The sequence below is a fragment of the Larimichthys crocea genome, chromosome III, assembly GCF_000972845.2.
Source record: "Larimichthys crocea isolate SSNF chromosome III, L_crocea_2.0, whole genome shotgun sequence".
NCBI classification, from domain to species: Eukaryota; Metazoa; Chordata; class Actinopteri; family Sciaenidae; genus Larimichthys; species Larimichthys crocea.
In genome coordinates this window covers 47092406-47118449 of record NC_040013.1, presented here as the reverse complement: position 1 = coordinate 47118449, position 26044 = coordinate 47092406, and the positions used below count along the sequence as shown (strand labels likewise).

Here is a 26044-nt window from a genome sequence, read left to right as displayed (position 1 = left end):
TTTTGCTTTAATATGGTAATTTGTGTTATTTATATATCTAGCTATTGATTTTAGGTGTTTTAATCAATTCCCATACTTAAAAAACATGTTTCTAGGATTTCAGTGAATAGCTCCTCCTGCAGCCGGTCTCCTTTTACGTGAAGTGAGGCGTCATATTAATATAAGATCTGTGGTGAAGACTTGTTTTTCACTCAGGCTGACCTAGAGAGAGTTGGGTTGAGCCTTAATGACCATTATACAGTTACATACATATACAAGGATATGTCAGATAATCACAAGAGTCATGAACCCGTGCAGGTGGCTCGTTGGTCTAGGGGTATGATTCTCGCTTTGGGTGCGAGAGGTCCCGGGTTCAAATCCCGGACGAGCCCTTTCTTTGGTTAAATTCACTACAGCATATCATTTCCTTTCATCACAATGTAGACTGTCGACGTCACATATTGTCATCTGTATTATATGTATTATATGTATGTGGTGAACTAGTAGGACCACTCAGCTCTCAAGTAGCCACTCCAGCCAGCTGAGACAACATAGACCTGTATATTTTACTTTGCATTGGACACTGAAAGTTCGATTATTAGTCTGCTGCCTCCAGTGGGTCAGACTGATTTTGTCCTCCTGTACAGCCCCGTACATTTTAAAATCCTTGTTATTGTACGCATAGCATGAAATAAAACTTTACGTTATAACGTATTATGTTTGTATGTTGTAATAAGTTAAACTGTTGTTTGAATGAGGACCCAATGGAGATAGCATCTTTCTCATTGATCAGCTGGAGGGACAACAAAGGCTCCACGTGCGCCAATCAGACGCTCGGATTGGGACCAGCATGATATGTCAATGAAACTGAGTCAGGTGGATTCATGAAGTAAACTGTGATACTCTAGCTGTTATGTCCTGGCTTTGCTGATGGCAAGAGTTGTGTAGCCAGAGAGCAACCTTTTGCATTGCCTTTGTTAATGTCTTGGCAACCTCTGTAGCGCTCTTACCATGAGTGTATATGACAGTGTCACACATGGAAGGCAGGTCATTTATATAGATGCTAAAAAGTAATGACCCCAAGATTGATCCTTGCGGTACACCCAGTGTGCAGGCTTTAAGTGGAGAGAGGGTATTATTTACACGCACACACTGGTGATGGTCATTCGGGTATGATTTGATCCAGTTTTGAGTGTGTGATAAAAGATTGTATTTACCAAATTTGTGAAACAGTTTGTTGTGATTGACAGTATCAAAGGCCTTGTGCAGGTCTAGAAATACAGCACCAAACACCCCTCCTTGGTCTAAGTTGGTTCTCAAGGAAGTAGCAGCAGGCCGTGTCAGTGGGGTGTTTTTCCTGAATCCAAACTGCAGAGGGTGTAACATACCTTGGATTCAATGTGAGCAATGAGTTGTTCTGCCACTGCCCTTTACTACTGACCTCCTGAGCATCACCAGATTTATGGACTGGAGTCACTATAGCTGTTTTAAAGTACTGGGGAAGATGCCTTAATTTATAGATTTACTATTGTAGTGATAAAATGACAGGCTCTTTATGTAGCTTTAAACATGCAGGGTCCAGGCAATGTATATCCTTGGCCTTGCTGTTTAACAAGTTTGATAAAATTGTATCCACTTTGGCCTCATTTATTGTGTTCAGGTCAAATACAGGCCCTTCACAAGTGAATGGTTGCGGAGGGTCTATTGCCGGAAACACACACACAGAATTAGCCACTAGCTGATATTGGAGAGAGCTACATTCATCAGGTAGGCAGAAATATTGTTCCAAATGAATTAGCAGCGTGTAGTCGGGCTGCGTTTTTCCAAGAAGCTCAAAATTCCATTCACGTCTGCTCCATTGTGGTGAAGGTCCAAATTTCAAATGTATTACAAATGTATGTAATGTAAACACGTTCTGCCTTTCCAGGGTCTAAACACCTGACAACAACAGTCATTTTCTACCTTTATACCTGTGGCCTTTGATAAATAGTGAGTGATTTCTTGTTGATACTGGAGAGGAGTGAATTACAATAGTCCAGTTTTGAGAAAATGACTGTATGGATATTATTATTAATCACACGGCGCAACCGACTGTAGTATGAGTTTACTGCACATGTATATACTTTTTAAGATTTTTTTTTTTGGCCTTTTTCAAGATTTTTTTTCACATAGACAGCTGAAGAGTGACAGAAATGTGGGGAAAGAGGTCGGATTCAAACCCTGGGCCGACTTTTAATATTAATTGCATTATTTGACTTATGTAACATTTTCAATGAGTATCTCTCATTAGTACTTTCGTGTAAATTATTTGAATACTTCCTCTACCAATGGTTCTCTTGCATTAAGAAGCCACACAAAAAATAAGTGTGACAATGACAGGACATCTCTCTGGGCTGTTGCTGTGATATTTATGTCTAGTGTGGCAGTGTGATATGTGATAGAAGAGTTTCAGCTAAAATGAAAGGAAAGGTGTACAAAACTGTGGTGAGACCAGCGATGTTGTTTGGTCTAGAGACAGTGCCACTGAGGAAAAAACAGGAGGCAGAGCTGGAGGTAGCAGAGATGAAGATGCTGAGGTTCTCTTTGGGAGTGACCAAGATGGATAGGATCAGGAATGAGTACATCAGAGGGACATGTTAGAGCAGTGGTTCTTAACCTGGGTTCGATCGAACCCTAGGGGTTCGGTGAGTCGGTCTCAGGGGTTCGGTGGAGCCTCAGCCCTGGAATTTTTTATACCATTTGTTACAACATATCTTTGTGAGCAATCGTTTTCGAGGATGCTGGACATAAAAACTAAGAAAAGGAACAGACTTTGCTGTGAAAATGACATGAGACTGGCACTTGCCAAGGTGAAGCCACGCATATCTGAACTGGTCTCTCAAAGGCAACAGCAGAAGTCACACTGAGGTAAGTTGTTGTGAGTTCATGCACTGTGTTGGTTTTGTTTTTTGAACAAGGTGATGTTAATGCACGGTTCATTTTGTAAAAAAAATCACATTTTATTTTTTACTAAAGAAGGGTTTGGTGAATGAGCATATGAAACTGGTGGGGTTCGGTACCTCCAACAAGGTTAAGAACCACTGTGTTAGAGGTTTTGGAGATAAAGTCGGCGAGGCCATACTGAGATGGTTGGGACATGTCCAGGGGAGAGATAGTGAATCTATTGGTAGAAGGATGCTGAGTTTGAACTGCCAGACAGGAGGCCTAGAGGAAGACCAAAAGGAGGTTTATGGATGCAGTGAAAGAGGACATGAAGGTAGTTGGTGTGAGAGAAGAGGATGCAGAAGACAGGGTTAGATGGAGGCAACTAATTCACTGTGGTGACCCCTGAAGGGAAAAGCCGAAAGGAGAAGAAAAAGTTGCAGTAGCGAATATTCACCACATGGGGGAGACATGACCTATGTCGAAAAGGGGCAACTGTCGACGTCACTACAGAAAATGACCCAACCAAGTCCTCCACGCGCTGCTGCTGCTGCTGCTGCTGCCGTGTGGTTTGTTTGAATGGGAGGACGACAGAGGGAAAAAAAAAATCTCACCTCCCGTCTATCAATGAGTGAACGTACCACAGACATCCTGCTGCCCATACGCGACAGCTCCGGTCTGCCACAGCCGAAGGGACGCGGTTGTTAAGAGGAGTTGACGTCAAGACCGCCTCACAGCATCACCGGGTAAGCTAACTGAAGAGCTAAAAAGAAACTGGCTAATAGACCTGACTGTACAGTAGCTAGCCTCTGAAACCGGCTCCAAAGATGACCGTGAACGCACATTTATTTAACGATCTTAGCAAACCTATGCGGAGTCGTAGCTCAATCAAAGAGTCTGTAAAGGAGGCTATAGTAGCTAACCTGCTGTAGCTAGATTATGTGTCTGAATCACAGAGATTAAGGGGAAGATGATGTAAACATGGGTCCAAGAAAGATACTGGAAAGCAGATGTGGCACTGAGTCGTTGTCCTGTTTCGTTTCTGCAATAGTCAGCATGATTACAAAGATGATTGCTCTTAAACTCACATGATAGTCACACTCTCTTCCTGTTTTCCCTCAAACTGGTAAAAATAAATACATTAATTAAAAAAAGAAAATAGCAATCAGTGTTAAAATGTTTCTGGAAAAAAACCCTGAAATGCTTAGAGAGTTCAACCACGGTTAATCATGCAGTGTAAGAGTACACATAACAGCCATTAAGCTTTCTTTAATTTAATAAACGTGTCGTTCAGGGAATACTATACTTGAGAACACATTTTACTTATGTTTCGTGTGTGTGTATATAGAAGATTTCTGTCATGAAATTAGTTTAAAGCTGAAGTCATGGAAGAGCAATGATGATTTATTCGCTGAAACGCGTGGGAGTTATAAATCAGTTATCCATTGTTTCATAGTGCAGTAAATGTTCTGAGGACTCCACACAATAACTGTTGGCACGTTCACAGCGCTGATCAAGTGTCACCTATCATATGCAGATAAGTAACTAAGTAACATCAAGTCAAATAAAATGTGCAAGACTTCACCTTTTAAATGTAGTTGAGTAAAAGAGGGAAAGATTAATGCCCCCCCTTAAAAATTGTTCTCAAGTGCAGGACTTAAGTACACATGCTCTGTGGCTCGATAACTGACCTCTAAGCTTTCCTCTGGGTTAAAGTGAGGTGATTGAACCAGACCAAGTCACGTCTAAACCCTTTAATTTTATGGTGAATGTTCCTTTGTTGGACACACAGGATGAGTGGAGCACATGGACAATGTGTTTGGTGAACCGGCATCGTGCCCACAGCCATCACTCTCTCATCTAATGACAGTCTTGGTTGATGATATCAGCTTGGGAACTGAGCTAAACAATAATTATGGGCCTTGGGTAAAGATTGATGAAGTGATGCGCAGCTTAACCTGCCCTTCCAGCAGTATAAAAAAAGGTGACCCAGGATGAGACAGCTGAGTGTGCAGATGTGAGAGGACAAACTAGAGTCTGCTCTGTGGAACAAACCACTTTGAATTAAGAAGGAACTGTCGAGGGTTGCAGTTGCCGTTTTCGTGTCTCCATTCATAAAAGGTACTGTACGTTTTGCTTTGACTAAGGAGTGGTAGGGAGAATTGTTTGTGCTCGTGTCTGATCCTGAGCCAGCAGACACCCATGTGGCATGGCTCTCTCTGCTGAAATTTAGGTTGGGATCACTTAGATCACATTTAAAATGATTAGATTACACTTGAAAGTTTTTAGCCCTCAGGGATCATCAAAAAAGTGACATGGAAAATGTTTAGTATTTGTGGTATGCCCCAACAGTTGCAAGCAGGATGTGAACTTGCAAATGCAAACAAAACCTTTCCGTTGGCACTTTCTGTGGCTTTGACTCTGCCTTTATTCAGAATGTTGTTTCTTTGTCAGGACTCTGATGTGCTAGTAACCAGCACTAATAAAAGCAACACTGACAGAGTCAAACACTTTGAAGGTGTTGTTTAGCTCACTATTATGTAGCAGCTTAATTATTCCCTAAATTATTCAAAAGGTGTGTGTGGGTTTTGAGTAGTTTGCTTGGTTACATAAATCCTGGCAAAACAGTTAAGCTGCATTCAGATATCGCTCTTTCTCTGTGTGACGTCCACAGCCGGGTTGGTGGATAAGTGTTTGAATTGGCGGCGTCTCCTGTTTGTAAAGCCTCAGCCTGCGCTCCTGTTAGACCTGTGACCGATCTGAGATTTTATTTCTTCTCAGGCACGTTATGAAGTTGATGATGGTATGGGAAACTTTTTGCTGAGTTGTGTTTACACGTTGCTGCAGGAGGTCAGTCTTGTTGCTCAGATTGCATGGTGTCAGTTATTCGATGTTTACTAGAGGCTTGACTTGTTTGAGACAAAAATGTCATGAGTGGGAAGTAAAACACGAGGCAAGGCCAACTGGTGAAAAGATTTGAAAGGAGGAGCAGAGTAGAATCAGCTGCATGCCTGCATGGGATTGGAGTCTAGCAGACTGTGACTAAACATTTTTCCATCCTGCTCTTCCCTCCTTTCCCCTCTTCTGCTGGCTCTCTTGTAAAACTCATATTTAACCTCAGGCAGGACAGAGGCCTTCACTGTCTCGTAGAAGGACTAACGTCTCTGCTGCAGACTGTCTGTCGCTCCCAACCACATTTTATCTCCATAGCTACAAATAGGCCTTGGACACCACAAGAACGAACACGGTGATTCTGACATCAGCCCGACCTGACACGTTGACATTTAAAAGCAGCTTCTGTATTGTTTTGATTGGACCGTGGCCACGCCTGAGGCCAAGGCAAAGGCCTACCAGTGAAGAAAGCCTCTGCTCCTTCAGTGTTTCCTGTAGTGGAGCTTTTTGGACCTGTGTGTTCCCCAGAGCAAAAGACTTATTTAAGTGGATGTGTATATTTAGTGTCCATACCAAGTCCTGGACTATTGTCACAGCCAAGGAAACAAGATAACTGCTGCTCTTTCTCATTGGTTGTCTTAATACATTTGGGACAGATACCGGATTTCATGTCATTATTTAAGAGTTTGAAGTCTATTTTTAACACAATTCAAATCAAAAGAAAAAAAAACTTTTGATAAGAACAAGTTTGTTGTTTTGAAAAAAAAAATAGTAAGAGTAATTCATGTGAATGACTTGTTTACTCCAGACTCAAACACATCAGTGGTAGATTACTTTTCATTCATTCATAATAATCATAATCATAATCCAAATGATAATTGAGATCTTGCGTTGTGCCTGCTTGTTCCCACTGGTGTCTGTTATTTCCCAATGCAAACTGAAGGCACGCCTAATTCGCCGTTGTCTCGGTTGCCAACAGCCGTTGTTTAAATGTCATGAAAAATAACGCAGTGCTTATTTGCTGACACTTAAATACCACATGGAGTTTGCCTTTTAAACCCGTGTGCGTCGCTCCCCATGTTCGATTGCAACATGCTTGTATCCAAACGTAAACACATTAAGAGGACACGTGTTGATCCAGGACATGTCTGTCTCTGTACCTGTGCCTGTTTCCTCTCTCTTAATGAAAAATAAATGTGGAAGAGGTGCGAGAGGGATATCACTTTACCTCTGGCTGCTTTCCTTCCTTTTAGAGGGAGGGGGCCAGGTCTTACTGTTGTACATCTATCCGCTTGACCAGTGCATAGTGCCACAGCAGCACTGCTAGAAAACGCTTCAAGTAGACCTGACCTACTCTGGGGTGATGGATTTTAGTTTTCTTTTTGTTAAACCTGAAATACTTTGAAGTGCCATACCATAAAATTTCCAGTAGTCTTAATTATGCCCAGGGTGTTCAGGTCCTTTTTAATATCTCTGGATAAAACTTTTAGAAATGCAGCTGTAGTTATTAGTTTGTTTTGTTTTTGCATTGATCTGATGAATTTACTGTGATTTATCAGGTATATCAGCCCTGTCTTTGTAATTGGAAAAAAAAATTGCATCAAAGTTTATACAGCGGTCCTGTGTAATATAGAATTATGTGCTGTAATGGGAGATTTTATCCATATTACATACAATAATATTACAATAATTTTCATTAAAGATCAATCTGATTTTTTTTTTTTCAATCATGCAAATAGTAATTTAGTTTACAAGCTAATAAGCAAGAAGTTGATTATCAGAATTGTTGGCAGTCTACTTTCTGTCAGTCAGTGAATCGGTTCAGCACTCTCCCCCTCTTTCTGGCTTTAATAGCAGCCAGCAGTAAGGAGGGCGAAGTTCAGAGCTCCTGCAACTTTTACAAAGATTGTGTAAGAGAGGTGCTGGGGAGAAAAATGAAAAATTAGAGCTAAAGAGACTTCTAAAGGATGTTCTTTTATTTTCTGTACCTTGTTTTCTTTTCACCTAATTTAAAATAAGGCCTTATTAGAGCAAGTGGAGGAGACAGAGGGTGCAGTTTATAGGGGACATGGTGCCTTATTGAAGACAAGTGTTGTCGCTTTGCCTTCCAGCTCAGAGATGAAGGGGAAAAGTTGACTGAATGCAAATTAGAAGTAAGAGAAATCAGAAAGACTGACCTTTTTCAAGTTGTATTTTATCTGAGGAAAGACAACTGAGCATGGCTGTACTTTTTTTTTTATATATATATACACACATATATACACACACACACACACACACCACACACCAACCATATAGATAGATATATATATACACACATATATATATACACACATATATATACACACACATATATATACACACACATATATATACACACACATATATATACACACACATATATATACATACATACATACATACATACATACATACATACATACATACATACATACATGATTTTGCTTTACATTCATATCACCCCACATTTCCACACAGCTGCCCAGCATGGACACAGGTGTATGTCGGTTCCCGCTGAGCAGTTTAGGGTGTAGTTGCTCAAGGGCCTCCCCACAGTGTGTATATATAGAGAAAGCAGAGGTTGTCTACTGGGCTGTGGTGTTTTTGAGGAATACATTTTCCTTTAGTGACAAAAACTTGATCATATTGGCTGACATGGTGCTATGTTCCTCCACAGCAGCTGTACTGAATGTTTGCTTCGACAGTTTTTTCCTGTCCAATTCCACTGTTGGCTAACTTAAAGGCATTCTCTTCATATAGCCTGAATAGCAGTTAAGAAGAACGCTCATTTCCTTTTCAGAAAAGGAATGATGTGGGTTTGGCTTGGTGTTGGATTTTGTGGTATGAATGTTTGATTGGAATCTGAAGTAGGCAAGTTGACGGGAAGAACAAATACAGAAAGTCCATTTCAGACTTAATTTCTTCTTAACTGCTTCTCTGTTCTTCTTTCTCTATTATTTCCCCCCTCCCCACCGGTGAGTCGTAACCTTCTTTTTATCTCTCTCTCTCTCTGACTCTCTCCCTCCCTCTCTCTCTCTCTCTCTCTCTCTCTCCCTCTCTCCCTCTCTCTCTCTTTCTCTCCTCCACAGTCTGCCACACTCCTGAGGAGCCCGCTGCTCTCTTCAGGCATTTCTTCCTCTCTGCTCACTATTCACCAACTCCTGCTCTGCTCCCAAGTAACCTGTGGGCATCGCTCAGTGCACTCAGAACCTTGGGGCTGACTCAGGTGCTTTTATGCACCAGCTATCATTACAGGCTCTGTAGGAAAAGGTGAGCGTTTCTTTACAAAAGATGAATGGGTCTCTGTTTATTCAGCCCAACTTTGCATGTGGGCCTGGAGGGTGTGCTGAAATCAATCGGGGCACTGTGCGTTGGAGCAGGGGGTCGGCAACGTTACAGTTTGCATCTGTGTGCGTGCATGTAAGTTTGCAATTTGATTTTCATGTCGTCGAAATGCTTACATAATATCTTTCCACCCACATGGGTTGATTTGAAAATGGCAAGTTTTGTGATGTGTAAAATAAAAAATGATTTTAAGTTTTAAGTGACAAGGAAAAGCAAAATTTCAATCCCACCATTGGCTGAAAACAAGCAGCACATTATGCTATAAGCTGATGTCACTTAGAAGCAGCTGTAGTCTATATGTATTGACAGTATTTGTTTCATAAAGTGTTCAGTGTATTCATTTGCCGGTTTGTTAAAACTGCTGTTATTGTCACTGATTTCTGGTGTGTGTTGTGTCGTGTGGTGGATGTGTGCCATAATTGTCTGTAATAGGTGGCTGTGTTTATCCCACTGGTTTCCTGTTTCCTCTGTGTTCTTTGTGTGAACAGTGGACTGACCTGTGTGGGTCTCTTTTACTTACTAACAATTAGATATTCACATATGTAAAACATAAAGCAACACCATGCAAAAGAAATTCAGTACCTGGACCACAAAGTTTGTGTATCAGTCCTGTTTTGAGTACTCGCACATAGTTTCCGTGTTACAAAAGAATTTAAAACCGTTGAGTGCCGTGACAAACATTGTCACGAGATTACTGTATTTTTTTCTTAACACAGTTGTACAGTATGTACAGTATGTACAGTACAACAGCTAGTTTACCTTGAAGCTAAATACACATGTTAAATACATAGAACGGTTGCATACATCGTTGCCATCTGTGTTTGCTCGCAAGCAGCTTGACTTCTCACTTCAAACATAGATCTTTGGCCTTACCCTTCCCTTTTGGCATCCTGTGCCCATCAGCCAGGCTGGTAAACATTCAGTACAGTCGTCCCTCGGTATAACGCGGTTCACTTTTCGCGGACTCGCTGTTTCGCGGATTTTTTTAGTGTAATTTTGCATGCTTTTTTTTTTACAGCGTACTGTACAGTATGAACGCGCATTGTGTTCTGCGTCCTAAATTGGCTAAGGGAGTACTGTACAAAATGCTTGTAAAAAGGTGTATAAAAGTGTGTGGTTAGGAGTTTTACAGCCTTAAAACATGTATAATAATTGTAAAACTTACTTCGCGGATTTAGTTTATTGGTTATTTTTAGAACCCGCGATAAACGAGGGACCACTGTACCGTACTGACTTACAGTATAACAGTGTTAAACTTCTCAGTTATTGCTTGTGGGAATTTAACCTGTCTCCTGTTTTTAATGTTTTTTTTTTATTTATTCTCTTCTTCTTGTCTCTACCTCCCCTTCAGATCAACATCCTCCAGCCAGTAAAGAAGCCATGCTTATCTGGTCCCCTCATGGCCGTGCCACTATGACCATCACCCTCTTTCCGTCCCAGCTGATGTTCACTCTGGCCCTGGCTGTGCTTTTTAGCCCCATGGGCCGAGTGACAGGTCTGGGGGAAAGTGAGACACAGTCTCCTGCCCAGGTGCTCCAGGACCTGCTGGCCCGCCATGGAGACAACAGCACCATCACAGTGCCCCAACTGCGTGCTCTACTAGCCCTCCTCAGTCGGGGTCAGAGTGAAGGTGATGACGACAGCAGCAGTGTGGCAGAGACACCTACAACCGCACCTCCCAAATCCAACAGCTCCAAGGTGAGAACAAAAACATTCTTTTGTTGTGTTAGCACTTTGAGTTGATGGGGTTATCCATCATCATTAATCAAACAGTTGCAACTTGAATCATTGCGGAGACAGAAACCACATTTTGGTATTACCTATTTAATATTTTTTACATGTAAAAAAATGTTGGACCCTTGAAGATCTCTAATGAGGTTATCATAACCTTTGCTTAGGTTCTATACTCCTAATCTTTCGTTGATTTTTATCGAGACTGTGACAGAGTGTTTCTAGGAACCTAGTTTATATTGGAAATGGGTGTTGCTAGTGTTATGACAGGCGCCTTCAGGCAAGGGAGGTTCATTTAGTCAATAGTTTCTTAAAGATAAAACTCAGACGTTTGTATGCTAAGTTGTTAGTGAGCTATGAAGTGTTGCATGTGCGGTTGTCACGATACCAGAATTGTAATCTTTGATTAGTATAATAAAATAAAAAGATACTCATTACCTCTTTCCGCACAATGGCAAATGGGGAAAAAAAGTCCAAGGAACACAAAATAGGTTGGGTTTTTTTTGTTATTTACAACCTGCACACATAAAACAGCACTGGTCCTTTCACATTTGCCATAACACATTTTAAACACGTGTCATGTGAAGAAACAGCGGTGCCACATAGCTGAAATATTTAGTCATCCATGATTGACTCACTTGTTCTTATGCTTTTGTTACAAACACAAAATGGTTCAGGTCATACGTAGTTCAGAAGCTGGACACGCAGCATTGTCTTTACCTGTTTGGTTCAGCTCATGCCTCTATTCAGTGACGCACGTCACCTTTTGCTTTTCGTCACTAAACATGTTGCATTCAAATATTCTCATCTGCCACAATGGAAAGAATGACATGTTGTTTGTGCTGAGAACAGTTTAAACAATAATTGAATAGATTATTGAATATATTTCCTGCTGTTGTGATGGACCTGAAGTGATTCATGTGCTTTAATTTCGTGGTAAGCCACTATCAAAAGACTCCTGTGTTTGTTTCAGCTTCACTTCTTGTCCTCGCAGATTATATTCCAACTGGCGTCCCGATATAGAAATGAAATATTTACCATGGATACAGTCTGTTGACTGTGACGTGTGAAGGTTTATACCTCAGATAGATATATTCAAGATGGAGTGTATGTCTCCTATAGTTCTTTTTTACTGGCTATAGGAGATGTCTCTTTTTTTTTTTTTGTATATTTGTCAAGTTCTATGTTTGTAATAAACTTTTTAATGCCCTATATTTAACAGTTTTGTTTAAATCTCAAGCAATCTTTTTGCAATCAATACCTACTCCTACAATAGCAGGGTAAGTAAAATGAGAAATGTTTGTTAATTTCTGATTTTATTAGAAAATGAGATCTCAATAACTGCTGACGTAGACAACATGCTAGATATTCATCTCGTAGCTGATATCCAGCAGTAAATAATGATTCTTTTCATCACTGAATGATTAGGTTTTTTGGGTTATGTCTTCATTTGCAGTGCCTGCCTGCAGACACACTGGCTATTTACAGCATCAACGAGCAGTCACGGCTGGATGGGCAGGGCTTACAGGAGCTGTGCCCCACCATGCTGCAGCAGTTGGATACTGGCACCTGCAGGGCGCAAAAAAAGGAAGAGCCGAGCGGTGATCCCTCTCCCAGGCCCTCAGATGCTGAAGGTGAGCACTGAGTTGTTACCGGTGATTAAAATGTTAGCTTTTTGTGTTAATACTGAAGATATACTTTTTTTAAATTTAATGTTAATGAACATTGGGTTGTTATGCTGTAAATTTAAAGGATAAGTCTGGTGATACTGACAGGTGTCGCTTATGTAGCCAAAGCTTGACATTCTGGCTGCTTTGTGTCACAGAGCTCCAAATTCTGTCAAGACTACTAAAAACACTCCCACATTACGCTGCATGTAAATATTCAGTGCCCCAAATCTGTAGCTGAAAACAGAGTGTGGGATTTACTCCTATTTGAGTTATTATTTACCTTAGGGGACTTTACAATCTGTACAGTGTCTTTGATTTGAGTTTGGAAAAACCCTTTTATCAGGGGAAAAAAGGATGAAACTTCAGGAAGAGCTACAGCGGAGGATCCCTCTCACAGGATATGCAATAGATGTCGCCTATACAGAGCCGACCTTGACTAACTTGAAGTTAGAATTGGTGTAAAACAATCCAAATTTCTGGTCTTTGTTAAGATTGTAGCCACTTTTATACACTACTTCTGCATGTTAGAAGAACAAAGCCTCACCAGCCTCATCTTTTAACTGTTCTGTATGTATTGTTTGTTTGATGAACATTGAGTATGGTGTATTTTCTGATATGCATTTTAAAAATTGTGATGGGATTTGTGTTGGTCAAACTTGCTGTTGGCTATTTCAGTTAATCCTTTTACAGTTTGTTTGTCTTTTATTGTATATTGTAACTATTTTTGCTCCTTCTAGAGTGGGTACATCATCATTTCTGTCAATGACGAACTCTTTTATCTCATTATTACAAGTCTTTCTCTGTTTTATTTTTTAAGATTTTCACAAACCCTAGCGCAGTGAGACCTTGGAAAACACATGTCTTCAACACATGAGATCTGAGCTCTGTGTGTTTTGTTGCCCAGAGATAACGATATCACGATGTCCCCAAAGGACACAAAGCCAAAATAAGCATGCATAGTTCGCCATGGCTCAGATTGCATTTCTCAGTTTGGCTTAAAAACCCACACATCCTTTAGACTCCAAAAAGCTGCCTCAGTCAGCATAGCTGGTATGGAGCAGGGATCACATGCAGGTAAATACAGACAGACAGGAAAGCATCAAAGCTACAAACTGCTCCTCTTTCCTTGGCTGCTGTAACTCACACAGTAACATACAGACTGCAGACAGTACACACCCACTAGGATGTCCTTGGAAGCCATTTCAGCATGTGCATCCAATCTGAAGTTCTCTGAATTGTGAAGTGCAGTGTAGGCGGTTTATTAAAAAGCTTTTGAGTTCTCGTTGAATGGAAGCTAAATGGGCTTTAGAATATGTGGCTGGTATAAAAAGATAGCTAATGGCAGACTTTGGTCAACTTGTGTGATGTTCTGCCCTCAAGGCTGCAACTGAACAGATGTCAGAAAGCAGCAATGCCTCAGGAATGTTTATACTACTTCATTAGTTTCCTGTAAAAAAAAAAAAAAAAAAACAGCTTTCATTATGAATGTGATGACTTGGTGTCATAATCTTGTAAAATGCACTGCATCGTGTTATTGCTTTGCTACATCAATATTCTTTATACCATCCTTGGCAAGTAGAGAAGAAACGTTTTAATGGCTAAGAGTAGCCTGGCTCTATCTCTGCCTCTTCACTCACAAATTTGTTTTCCCTTATCTACTCACATGGCCTCAGCTCGCCTCACACTTGGCCCTGTAGGTAGCTTATTTTGGCTTGAGAGCTATTTTTCTTTGGCTTGGCAGTGGAGATCCACCAGCAGCAGGGAGGCAGATGCCATGGAGATGAATCCCTACCGAAGATCATACTGACTTTTATGTCTTGATCTTTTTTTCCCCTCATTATCTAAATGGGACACTTTTGAAGCTTTTTTTGAGAGATCAAATAACTCACATTCGGTCAGACATACTATTAAACATATATCACTGTTCATGCTTAAGTCAGACCTGTTCCTCGCCTAACCCCCTCTTTTTTTTTTTTTTAGTTTTAAAATCTTTGCTGCTGCTATATTCTCTTAAGTATATGATTTTTGCCCTCGATGCCTTACCTAACAGCTGGGCTTTGACTGCTTGTGAGCAGAAATGTTCTTTCATTCATGAACATATTAGTTTTCACTGCTATGTAGATGACTATGATAATACATTTATTCATGTAGTATTTTTAAAAACAAGCAAAAACCATGGGGAAGTCTGCCTCTGTCTTCACCAGCAGCCCTAATCCTCTAGGTTTCCTTTCACAGTGTGGAGAAGTTATCTTGCACCACAGAACAGACCATATATCTCTCTGAATTTACCCTTTCTCTACCATAAACGTCACAGATGCTACAGCCTCAAATTTAAAAACAGCACAAAACTTAGAACTATTGTGCACTAACCTATTTCTTTTCTACAGATGTCAGTTAAGGCGTTCCTAACCCTTTCAGCTTCTGTCTTCACTTTTTCTCACAAAAAAGGGATGTTCAAATAATTAGTTTCATTTGAAATGTGGTTTGGTGAGAGGTGTTTCACAATAGCAAAGTCAGAAATATTCACGATTTGTTTCGTAGAGGAAGTTTTCTTTATTTTCTATGTAGCTTTCAACCACTTGGGTGTGTCCCAAGTTGAGAGCCACTGAGTCAAGGTACTTATCTACTGCCTCAGAGTAACTTCATCACCTTTAAATTAATGTTCTTAAACAAGTAAATTAAATTATAATACTGTGCTAACATCCAAAATCAAATGTGAGTAACATGCAGATTTCTTGCCTTGAAATGCAAGTAAATGTTATTTTCTTTGCTTTCATTTCAATACAGTCAATACAGTTATAAGTTGTTGTTGTTTTTTTTTTTTAAATATGATTTTAGGTAAGAGCAGTTATTTGATAATGACATGATGTATTAAGGGGAAAAAAAGTTGCTCAAGCTGCGTTCACAGCTGCATGTCCCCACATTATGCATGGTAGTTTGTTTTAATCTTACACCTTCCTCTTTCATCCAACCTTCCTGTCACTCAAACCACCAGTGTGGGGCTTTTCTTTCCTGAGTGTGACAGTGATCAATGCCTTCTCCCTCACCGGAGTTTTCGTCGTGCCTCTCATGAAGACTCGCTATATGAAGTACGTGCTCACCTTTTTCATCGCTCTTGCCATTGGCACGCTGTTCTCCACTGCCATCCTGCAGCTCCTGCCAGAGGTTTGCCATCCATCCATTGTACCTACACATCTTTTCACAACCCATAAACCCTTTCTTGCTTTTTAAAAACACTGCAGTGTCTCATGGCTATTTACAAAACTAGTTCACTTTTGGCCAAGTGCTCCTTTGTTTGTCCTGCGGTTGTATCTGTTTCCTCTCCTTCCTGCCTTTGTTTTGTCTTGCTGGTTTTCTTGGACACTAATAAGCACTGTGGAAAGTGCTTTGGTTTTTCTCCGCCCTCACCGCGTCACTGATCATCTGAGGTTGTGCTTGTATTTGCGTACACTGTATGTTTGCATCTGTGTCTGCACCTTCCCTTGCATTAAGATTGAGGTTTTTATTGGTGAGATTGTTCATCTCTGTCTTCTACCACTGCAACATGTAGAACAACTAAACCGACTTGATAACAGTGTTTTGCTCACTCTGTTTTTTGGTTTCTTTTTGTTTTTTTGGGCTTTGGGAATCAGAACTTTTAGTTTTTGTAAGACGGTCATGGAGAAATGGAGCACAGCACCCTTAATGTGTCCTTCAAATTGAAATGTGACACCTTGTTAGCAGTGCTCATCCTGTGCTGTTGGGCTATTTAAAGTTTATTTGCCCCCTTTTTGTGCCGGCACTGATAGCTAGTGTGTACCCTGAGGTTAGGACAGTGGTACGGATGCACCTGAGTAGACTAGGACATAGTATGTGTGTTTGTGTGTGTGTCTGTTCACAAGGTTTCAAAAAACTGTAATTTTACCCATAATCACTAACCCTCTTTGTATCAAGAAAAGCACGGGGTTTGAGGACTGCTTTAAAGGACAACACATTGTTCTCTTCAAATGCAAATGAAAGGTAGTCACTTCTGTTGATTGTTTTCAATGGATAAATCGGCCTGTTGTCTCTCTTTCTTTGAAATTTTTCTCAGGTTGATTTCATTCAGTCTTTCCTTTCTTTTCAGGGAGTTAACTGGTGTTCTCTATTTTTTTTTTGTTCCTTAACCTGGTGATTAATCTAACAGAATCCATCCTCAACTCTCCTTTTCTCACCTTCCCCTTTTTTCCTCCGCCTTCTCTCCGTTGATCAGTGTGGGGTTATGGGATCCTGTGTGTGACACTGATCTCTCTGTGTTCGCTGGTCGGTGCCAGCGTGGTGCCCTTCATGAAGAAAACCTTTTACAAGCGACTGCTGCTCTACTTCATAGCCCTGGCCATTGGCACGCTCTACTCCAACGCCCTGTTTCAGCTCATCCCAGAGGTAGTGTTGATGCTGCTGTGACTCACTTAGCTGCAGCTACTTCATGGTGCCTCAGTGCAGGGTTGCTATGTAGTTTCAGGAAAGAACATTGATAAAATGGTAAATGGTAAATGGACTGTACTTATATAAAGCCTTTCTAGTCTTCCCACCACTCAAAGCACTTTTGCAGGACATATCTCATTCACCCATTCACACACATTCATAAACTGATGGCATTAGCTGTCATGCAAGGTGCCAATTGCTCATCAGTTTGAGGAGCTAACCATTCATACACATTCACACACTGATGGTGCAGCCTTCGGAAGCAATTTTGGGGTTCCATATCTTGCCCATGCAGACTGGAGGGGATCGAACCAGGGATCAAACCGCTGATCATCTGATTAGTGGACGACCCGCTCTACCCCCCAAGAATATTAATTCTTGAAAATCAAAGAATATTGATTTTTACATCAAGTATCCCATTGAATATTTGATTTTCTTTAACGCAGTTCCTATATCACTGTCTTATCTCACTTAATGTAATATAAATATCACAGTAAGTAGGATGAAGGAGTTGTTGCTGTGTATAATATTAAGATATAGTGTGACATGTTCTAATTGGCAGCCATCTTGCCCAGTCACTGTAAGCATAAACAGAACTGAGCAACACAAGCTAAATTTGTAGCAAAATTAATGACAGTTTTGAAAAAATATATATTAATACATAATTATTAATATCGATAATAAAAATATGGACAAATATGGGCAAATATATTCCTTGTCTCTGGAAATTAGGGTTATATTTGGGACAAATAAAAACACAGATCAGCCACTCTACTCACCTGACATCAAATCAGATTAGTCTAAAAAGCATTTATGAGGCAAATATACAAGAAATTCAAAATAAACTATGTTTTTGTTTGAAATTTTGTGAGCAAGGGCTGCCCTTCACAAAAGCAGCTCTGAGCTGACTCATTAGATAGCAGTGTGTGATATATAATCAATCGCAATATACACAAAGAAGAAAGTTAGTATTCGGCACAGCTAGTTAAAAGTAATGCAGTGCAATGCAACAGTCATGAAGCAATAAATCATAATGTTCAGTTTTCATTAATATACATAGGATGGGCAAAATAATAGAAATAATCCTCAGTATAGCACAGTACACTTCTTAAACAACAACACAAACTGCAAAATGATCTAACAGCTGAAACACCTCTAAAACCATTTCAACAATAACATGAACATTATTTATTGCAGGACTGTCATATTGTGCCACATTAATTTTAACTAGGCATAGCTAAAACTGACATCAGAGTGTAGTTTCTCAATACTTGAATACATTCCTGAATTGCTCATCTCTTACAATCTCGGGAGGAGTGTATCTGTAGGAGTGTTACTGGAAAAATCCAGGTTATAGCAGTAATATGTTTACTTTAAAACCTAACCTGCTTTTGCATGCAGATAATCAGTATAATTCACTACAACAAAACATGTTTACAAAACATATTGTCCCTTAACCATTACATAGTCCAGTTTCTACAGAAGTAATTCAGCTGTAAAATGTACCTCGTGATCTATTTAGGTTTCTCTTGCATGAAGTTTTAATGAGTCAGGATATTGAAGGAAACTTGGGTACATGTCGACACACTGACTGGAATTAGGAGTCAGATGGGCATAACCCACAAGTATGAGCAATTTTACAGTTACATTTTTAAATGTTGTCTAGATGGTGTACACACCCATTATGTTGTGTAATTCGTTGGATCAGTTCAAAAAACATATTTTTATACCTCAGAGCTGAAGTGGTATGATTTATGGGAAGTCTGTGTCTGAAGTGTTCTCAAAACTAAATCATGTAACAGTTAATTAAAAAAACACTTGAATGAACAAATATGCACAGCAAGTGATGTCAGGCAGTTATGATTGAATAGCAGCTACTAGAAATACTTATCACAAACTAACACCATCTTCTCTCCGTCATGATAGGCCTTTGGTTTTGACCCCATGGTGGATTTCTATGTGTCCAAGTCTGCAGTGGTGTTTGGAGGTTTTTACCTCTTCTTCTTCACTGAAAAGGTCCTTAGAGTGCTTCTCAAACAGAGACATGGGGTGAGTATATGGCAAGAATGATCTGAATTTCACTTTGTATTATAGATTCAGGTGGTGGTAGAAACTGTTAAATTACAATGTCAGAGTATGGAGTATATCCATAAAGTAAATATGCACTTTATATGGAAATCAAAGCACAAGGTGAAACATTAATTGAATGTGCATAAGTCAACAATCTGAAAAAATCATGACAAAATAAGACAAATGCTGATGATCTCTGCAAAGAACAGTGACAGCACTGAACCAGAATCTCTGTAATAGTCTCAACAAAACTGAGCTGGTATTCATGGTGGGTTAAACAGCTTGTATTCAAGGTCAGTGCACAAACACACAACCTAGCATGACAAGCCCAAAACCAGGACTTAAAATCAAAGGAGAAACTAGTGTTGTCTTGATTTTTCTTATCATTTTCCCGCAATTCAGTTTGGATAAAATCACAGTCAAGCTACACGTTAGACAGATCATAGGACAGTTGAACGATATGAGAATATGTTTTGCAGTAACAGGTTATGTCATAAATATGGTAAATGGGCAGAAGAAGCATATGTACAAAGGGTTACAAATTGGTGTTTGTTTATCAACGGTTTCCACTATTTCGCATTACATCAAAACTCCCAATGGATGTAAAATAAAATCTCAACATTTTATTTAGTTTTTTAATTTTACAAAACGGTAATAAAAATAAAAAAAATCATTTTATCAAAGTATAATTCTACTTGATCTATCAATGATAATTGAATTATCACCCAGCCCTGACCATGTTCTTGTGCTTCCATGATCAATTAGGATTTAGACTAAATTTGGTAAAAAGTGCGATTTCATGCAACAATCGTTGAACTTTGAGACATTCAACACTGCAGAGTAAATCGTAGTTTAGTAGAACTTGGTTATTCATTCTTCCTTCAATTTTTCCTCACGTTAACAAATTAAACCATGTGGTGTCATTGTTACCAGGCATTGAACTGGTTTCCCTGTTTATTTGCTCTGACTTCAAACATAATTGTACCCACGCCTCTTATGTGTATTTGTGACAAGTTTAACTAGTTGGACGGTTCAGTGTTTATTACATAACGATAAGTTACAGGCCCATATATTCAGACTAGAAAATATGCCACGTATCCTTATTTGCCCTTCAGGTGGAATTTGCCGTCACACAGGTCACAAAATGAGTACCAGCCAAATGCTGTTAAATTATAAAATGGCTGGTAGATTTGCATCACTCACCAGCTCCCCCCTTCCAAAAAAAACAATGGTGATCTATTGAGTAGATGATAACATTTGAACATTCACAAGTCATTTGGACAGTGGACAAAGTACATTTTGTACCCTTCCGTCACCTTTGTTTTACACAGAAAAGCATTTGACAGTCTGATGTTTAACTTTTGAAGGCTTTTGTACACCTCATATCTGGCCTGTGTCATCACTTACAGATTAAGATCAACAAAGGTTTATTCTGCTCCAGGGCAAGTATGTCCTCTTACCGCTTTGGCTTGTTTCTATTTCAGTAAGAAACAATCTTTAAACACACCCTTGTTCTAAATGAATCAAGTTCTCAAGTCATTGAGTCAATTGATTGATTCATTTATCAGGTAAACGCACCAAGCATTATCAGTTTTAAGCTCCTCAGATATCATTGTTGGTGGAATCTTCTGACTGACGATCTGAAGATTTTAAAGATTTTAAAAAGCAATTTTAAGACTTGTCCCAGTGGTCATTTTTCACTGTTTTTGATATTTTACACAACTACTGTTTTTATTTTGTAAAAAAAAAGACCTACAATCATGATAAGCTGCCTTTTTTTTCAAAAATTGGTGACATGCATCTATGAAGGATGCTCTAATTCTTTTTAGTGGATGACTTCCTTTGACATCTAGGTTTACATTTACAGTACTTGAATCCTTTCCTATATGTGGAGTGTTATATTCACGATTAGCTTAGTTGACATGTCTTCTTGTTAACTATGGGTGGCTTGTGACTGTCACTTGGCAACTGTGCCTCCCTTAAGTGCATTAGTAGTAGTGTATGAGGCAAAGAATTGTCCACAGCTGAAATGTAGGCCTATAAGCCTCTTTGGTACAGCACTGTTGCAACTTTCAGATTTTTTCTTTCACATTTAAATTCTAAAACCAACTTTACTGTCATGATGAGCTGCAGATGTTCATACAGCATCCCAGTGCTGCTGATTTCATTCTCAAAAAGCAGCAGGACATCAAGGGGGTGATTGTTGCTCCACCATGTGGTGGGTGTGCTTTGAACCATATGGTCCAGCCAGCCTAATTAACACCTAACACTGCGACCTGCTGATCCAATTACAGACGCTCTTTGACCCAAATTAGCCCCTGTGATGCTTCTGTCAGGTTTTACCTTTCCCTGAGGAAAAAAAAATCCCATTAACAACTCCAAAATCTGTCTGCATCAAGTCATTTTTAAAGTGTTGAGAGGAGACAAGTCATTTTATTCGGTGTGGCTGCCCTGGTGAAGTGTCCTTGAGCAAAACACTGAATTTGTGCTGATTTTAGGAGTGTTGTTCTCCAGCTCACCCTTAACTGCGACTATAGAGTCACTGTCCTTGCAAAATTTTATGAAATGTCACAAAAAGATTTTTGTTTGTAGAGGTCAGCTTCAGAGTAAGTACTGCCTGAGAGGCTCGGTTCAGGGCAATAAAAATGAAAGGATTGGAAAAATTTAATCTGGGCTCTTTGGTTCTGTTTGAATCATTTTGTGAGAGAGCGTTGGATTTGATACATTCACACTCATTCTTTTAACTTTGACAGCATTAATGCGAACGTATTGTGAGGATTAATCAGGCCTTCATGGATGACAACTGTCTTAAATCTCTATTAAACTAATATCTATTGGGCTTTTTAAGCTGGTGCGTAGTGCTCATGGTGGCAACAAAAATAAATGACTCAACAACTAAGAGGAATTTGTATAACGGGATGCTCAGTTAGGACAAAAGCAGCTCAGGACATCTTGGGGAAGGTTCAAGGAACTGTTCTGTTCCGATTCATTTGAAGTCAACTGTCTAATTGTCTTTGTTTTACTCCAGAAGATCAATGTTATTTTGTTTGTCAGGAATTTTCACCAACAATGGATCTGCCAAAAAGTGTTTCTGATTGATCACGATATCTATCTTCTCTATATTTTTGTCTCTCAGGCCCAAGGTCACAGCCATTACCCCGGTACAGACCGTTACTCAACACCTGACGGGGACGTTGAGGAGGGGGAGAAGGAAAAGCTTCAACAGAACGGAGAAGCCAGCAGTCTGGCCCTGGGCAAGGTGGACGCAGGGGAAGGCGAGCTTATGCTCAGTCCTGCACAGACACCACAGGTAAGGACGGGGAGCAACATTTACATGTTGCTTCTCTGTCCACATGTATTTGCTTCTAATGTTGTGTCCCTTACTTTGCCCCCTCCAGGACTCCCAGAGCCCAGAGAGTGGGGGCCGGTCCGGCACCAGTGGTGGTGGCTGCTATTGGCTGAAGGGGACATCCTACTCTGACATCGGCACACTGGCTTGGATGATCACATTGAGCGATGGCCTGCACAACTTCATTGACGGACTAGCCATCGGCGCCTCCTTCACTGCTTCTGTCTTCCAGGGCATTAGCACCTCCGTGGCCATCCTGTGTGAGGAGTTCCCCCATGAGCTAGGTAAGTCGGGACACAACCTCTAGAACCTCTACAGTCTGCAAATCTCACCTGAGGTCCTTCTTCTTTTGTGATTTTGAAAACATCATTGCTTGGCAGAAATATGCAGTTAAACATAATTGCACAGACAACTGTAATAATACGTTTTCTTCTGTTACCAGGAGACTTTGTTATCCTGCTGAACGCTGGCATGAGCATACAGCAGGCTCTGTTCTTTAACTTCCTGTCTGCTTGTTGCTGTTACCTGGGCATGGGCTTTGGCATCCTGGCCGGCAACAGCTTCTCCCCCAACTGGATCTTTGCCCTGGCTGGGGGAATGTTCCTCTATATCGCTCTGGCAGACATGGTCAGTGTTTGGGGAAAGGGGTTGATTGTATGGGGGGATGTGTTATTGTCAGGGTTCTCATTAGAAAACACACTCTTTTTTTTAAAAGCTAACTTTATTTACATGTAGCGTTTTGTGCTTGACAGTAAAAACAAATAATAAAAGTTGTATGCTTCTCAGTTTCCAGAGATGAATGAGGTGAGTCGTGAGGAAGAGGACGCAGGTGGAAGCAGCTTCCTCCTCACCTTTGCCATCCAGAACGCTGGCCTGCTGACGGGCTTCTCCATCATGCTGCTCCTCACCACCTACTCTGGACAAATACAGCTGGGCTAGCACTGGACTCCCCTGAACCATCACCAGCTCTAACCAGTGCTAAATGAAACTGAGATGTCATCTGGCTTGTGCTGGTATAAACTGACCCCAAGAGGATTTTTTTTCTTTTCTCTTTATCGTCCTCCCATCGTCAGTTTTCAGAGCTGTGCGGCAGGTACGCACACTCCTTAATCAAAAATGTTTAAGTAGCTGTTCACGCGCAGTTCCCAGATGCAGTAAATCCCAGGCGGAGGGGGTGGTAGCCTTCTTTTTCATGTTTTGTCAACTTTTTTTTCCTGAAAGCTGCTCCCTCAGTCTAGAAATGTCACCTGCAGGAGCGACCAGTCTACAAAGACGAGTTAAAGACATGCAGCTCCATCGCCGAACATGAACTGACGTGCAATACTTAACTAGTCACTCAGACTTTTCTCTATCTCTCAGACTACTGATCAGCCATTTTGGCTCCTGCTCTTATTCCCCCAAGCCCCCTTTTGTCCTTTCCTCCATGGTGGATCATTGAGCCTCAACGCTTGAGATTTAGTAGAATCCTCAGGAGGTGGAAAAAGCACAATCAGGTAACAGCAGCTGTATTATTGACATCCTAGAGTCTTTCCCCTCCCTTTTTTCATTCCATACCAAAAAAGGAAAAAAAAAATCTGACCCGAACTGGAATTTTAAGTGTCAACATCAAACTGACTTCCAGCTGGACTTTGTTGTTTGTGTGTTGATGTTATATTTTTTTATACATGATAAAAATGATCTGACTTTTGAAGACCAAATATGGGCCGACCATTGAGAACGGTGAAGGGCTACACAGTGGCGTTTCGGAGGGGCACGCTTTTATTCTCCTCAGTATGGACTATCGTCTACATCCTTGGCATGCAGTTAGAAATTCCTAATGACGCCTGGGACAGGTACATAAAGTCCAGAGTTTAATATTAGTGGCTTCATGCAGATCGGACGCAACAACACTCCACAGAGGCATTTCTAGACATAAGTTACCATCTGTGCCCTTCATCAATATAGCATTGAATTGTTGTTTTTTTTTTAGTCCTCAAAGAACTCAAAGTGCAACTCTCTGGTCTTCACACATCTAATAGACTATTTTTTTCCCAGAATTATCTATTCTTTTACCGCACAGTTGTAGTTTAAACAGAATATGCTGAATCATATAAACATGAACATTTCACTTACTGGTCTGTGACCTGTGACCTATATTAATCATAAATAATAATGATATAAAAAAGTTAAAGACGAGTTATATCCGCGGTTACACAATATGATCAAAAATATGTGGACATATTCGTGCTTATATGCAGTTTGGGTACTTTTGTGTGCCCCAGTTGACAATAGACAAACAGGTTGATACGAGGTGTGCTCTCTACCAGGTGAGCTACTGGGTCGCCCCCACTCAATCACTTTGGAGAGGAAGAACTTCGGCGTTATCCTCATTATTGTTCTTGTGTTTGAATCTAAGCAAATCCCTGCAGTCAGGTTCCAACATTTGGGAGAAAGCCAGAAGCGTTCAGGCTGAATTTGGGTGTCCACATACGTTTGGGTATGTAGTGTGATTCAAATCTTAGAGAAACCAGTTTAAAACGGTTTTAGAAGTGTATAGTTGGAGCGTTTAGGGGACCAGTCGTTTGTCATACTGTAATGTGACTGGTTTCACTTGAGCAAACTGTGACAGTATTGTTAAGGATGAAACAGGGACTCGCATCATAACTTCATCATCCATTGTGTTACTGAGTACACTACAAATCTGTACAAGCTTGGTGCTTTTCTGTTGATTCATATTTACTGATATCTTACCAAAAGTGACATATTTTTTAGTAGTTCGATATTGGCGTAGAATAGATCTGTAGGTTATTATTTATTAGAGATAGAAACTGGAATCCACGATTGGCTGTTCTCTTGTAAAAGTCTGCTATAAAAATAAAAGTTTTCTGTTATTCCTGGATGAAGAAGGCAAGCCATTAAAATGGGTACCGTAAGGTACAGTATTACTGCTGCTTGATATGTATGAAGATTATTTATTGTTGTTTAAGCCATAAAATATTTATTTTATGTTTTACAACCATGATTAAGCATTTAGTTCAGCTTTACACCACAAGCCATAAAAGTAGATTTAAAAACTCAGTCTTCTCGTGTGTTGTTGTCTTTGTTTTATTTTTTTATGTTGAATAAATGTGAGCTACCAGAATGCACTACAAACCCGTATTGCATTGCACAAAGAATTTCTGCTGAAATTATGATAACCTAAACATCATACTCATTTTAACAAGTGTTCTCTTGGACAAATCCAACCAGTGATCAACTTAAATCATTTCTAGATTTGTTTTCAAATGTGTAATGCATCATTTTGAAAAATATTGTACCTAATGTGTTTCACGGGAATCCTCATAAGCCTTCTCTCTCTCCTCTCTCTCTCTCTCTTGTCATGGGAATCTTTCTTTTATAAACATTGTTTTCCAAGAAAATCATGTGTCATCTGTTTATTCAACCAATTGATTGCAGATTTGAGTCTATATTTATTTGGATATGTGTTAATTATAATTTCACTAAATGTTTTGGAATGTATGTGTACTCGCAAAGACCTGAAGTCTGGGAAAATCTGTTTTCTAAGACCAAAAACGTCTCTGCAAACTGCAATATTTCACTGTTCAATAAGTCAGCTTTTACAATTTTTGTAAAATATCACAGA

General features: G+C 40.0%; 1 protein-coding gene and 1 non-coding gene across 4 annotated transcripts; both read left to right on the top strand.

Annotated features, from left to right (window-relative positions):
* Positions 1-299: 299 nt before the first annotated feature.
* trnap-ugg (transfer RNA proline (anticodon UGG)) lies at positions 300-371 on the top strand. The gene has a single exon. It is a non-coding gene; the product is annotated as a tRNA-Pro (tRNA).
* Positions 372-3398: 3027 nt separating this feature from the next.
* slc39a14 (solute carrier family 39 member 14) lies at positions 3399-25820 on the top strand. 3 transcript variants are annotated; one of them, XM_019263540.2, is made up of 10 exons: positions 3399-3647; positions 8904-9084; positions 10511-10857; positions 12347-12524; positions 16792-16961; positions 18930-19052; positions 22210-22383; positions 22472-22706; positions 22865-23049; positions 23209-25820. In XM_019263540.2, the coding sequence occupies exons 3-10, from the start codon at positions 10540-10542 to the stop codon at positions 23359-23361; spliced, it is 1536 nt and encodes a 511-aa protein (XP_019119085.1). In that variant the 5' UTR covers positions 3399-3647; positions 8904-9084; positions 10511-10539; the 3' UTR covers positions 23362-25820. The 3 variants fall into 3 exon arrangements, with proteins under 3 accessions (XP_019119085.1, XP_010749643.2, XP_019119086.1); XM_010751341.3 differs by lacking the exon at positions 8904-9084; XM_019263541.2 differs by lacking the exons at positions 8904-9084; positions 16792-16961 and adding an exon at positions 15556-15725.
* Positions 25821-26044: the final 224 nt, after the last annotated feature.

What these genes read in the sequence shown, in the direction of transcription:
- slc39a14 (XM_010751341.3), top strand. Translation starts at nt 10,540, where the DNA reads ATGCTTATCTGGTCCCCTCATGGCCGTGCCACTATGACCATCACCCTC. An exon ending in CAGGCCCTCAGATGCTGAAG is followed by an intron (nt 12,525 to 16,791) that starts GTGAGCACTGAG and finishes TCCGTTGATCAG; the next exon opens with TGTGGGGTTATGGGATCCTG. An exon ending in ATATCGCTCTGGCAGACATG is followed by an intron (nt 23,050 to 23,208) that starts GTCAGTGTTTGG and finishes TATGCTTCTCAG; the next exon opens with TTTCCAGAGATGAATGAGGT.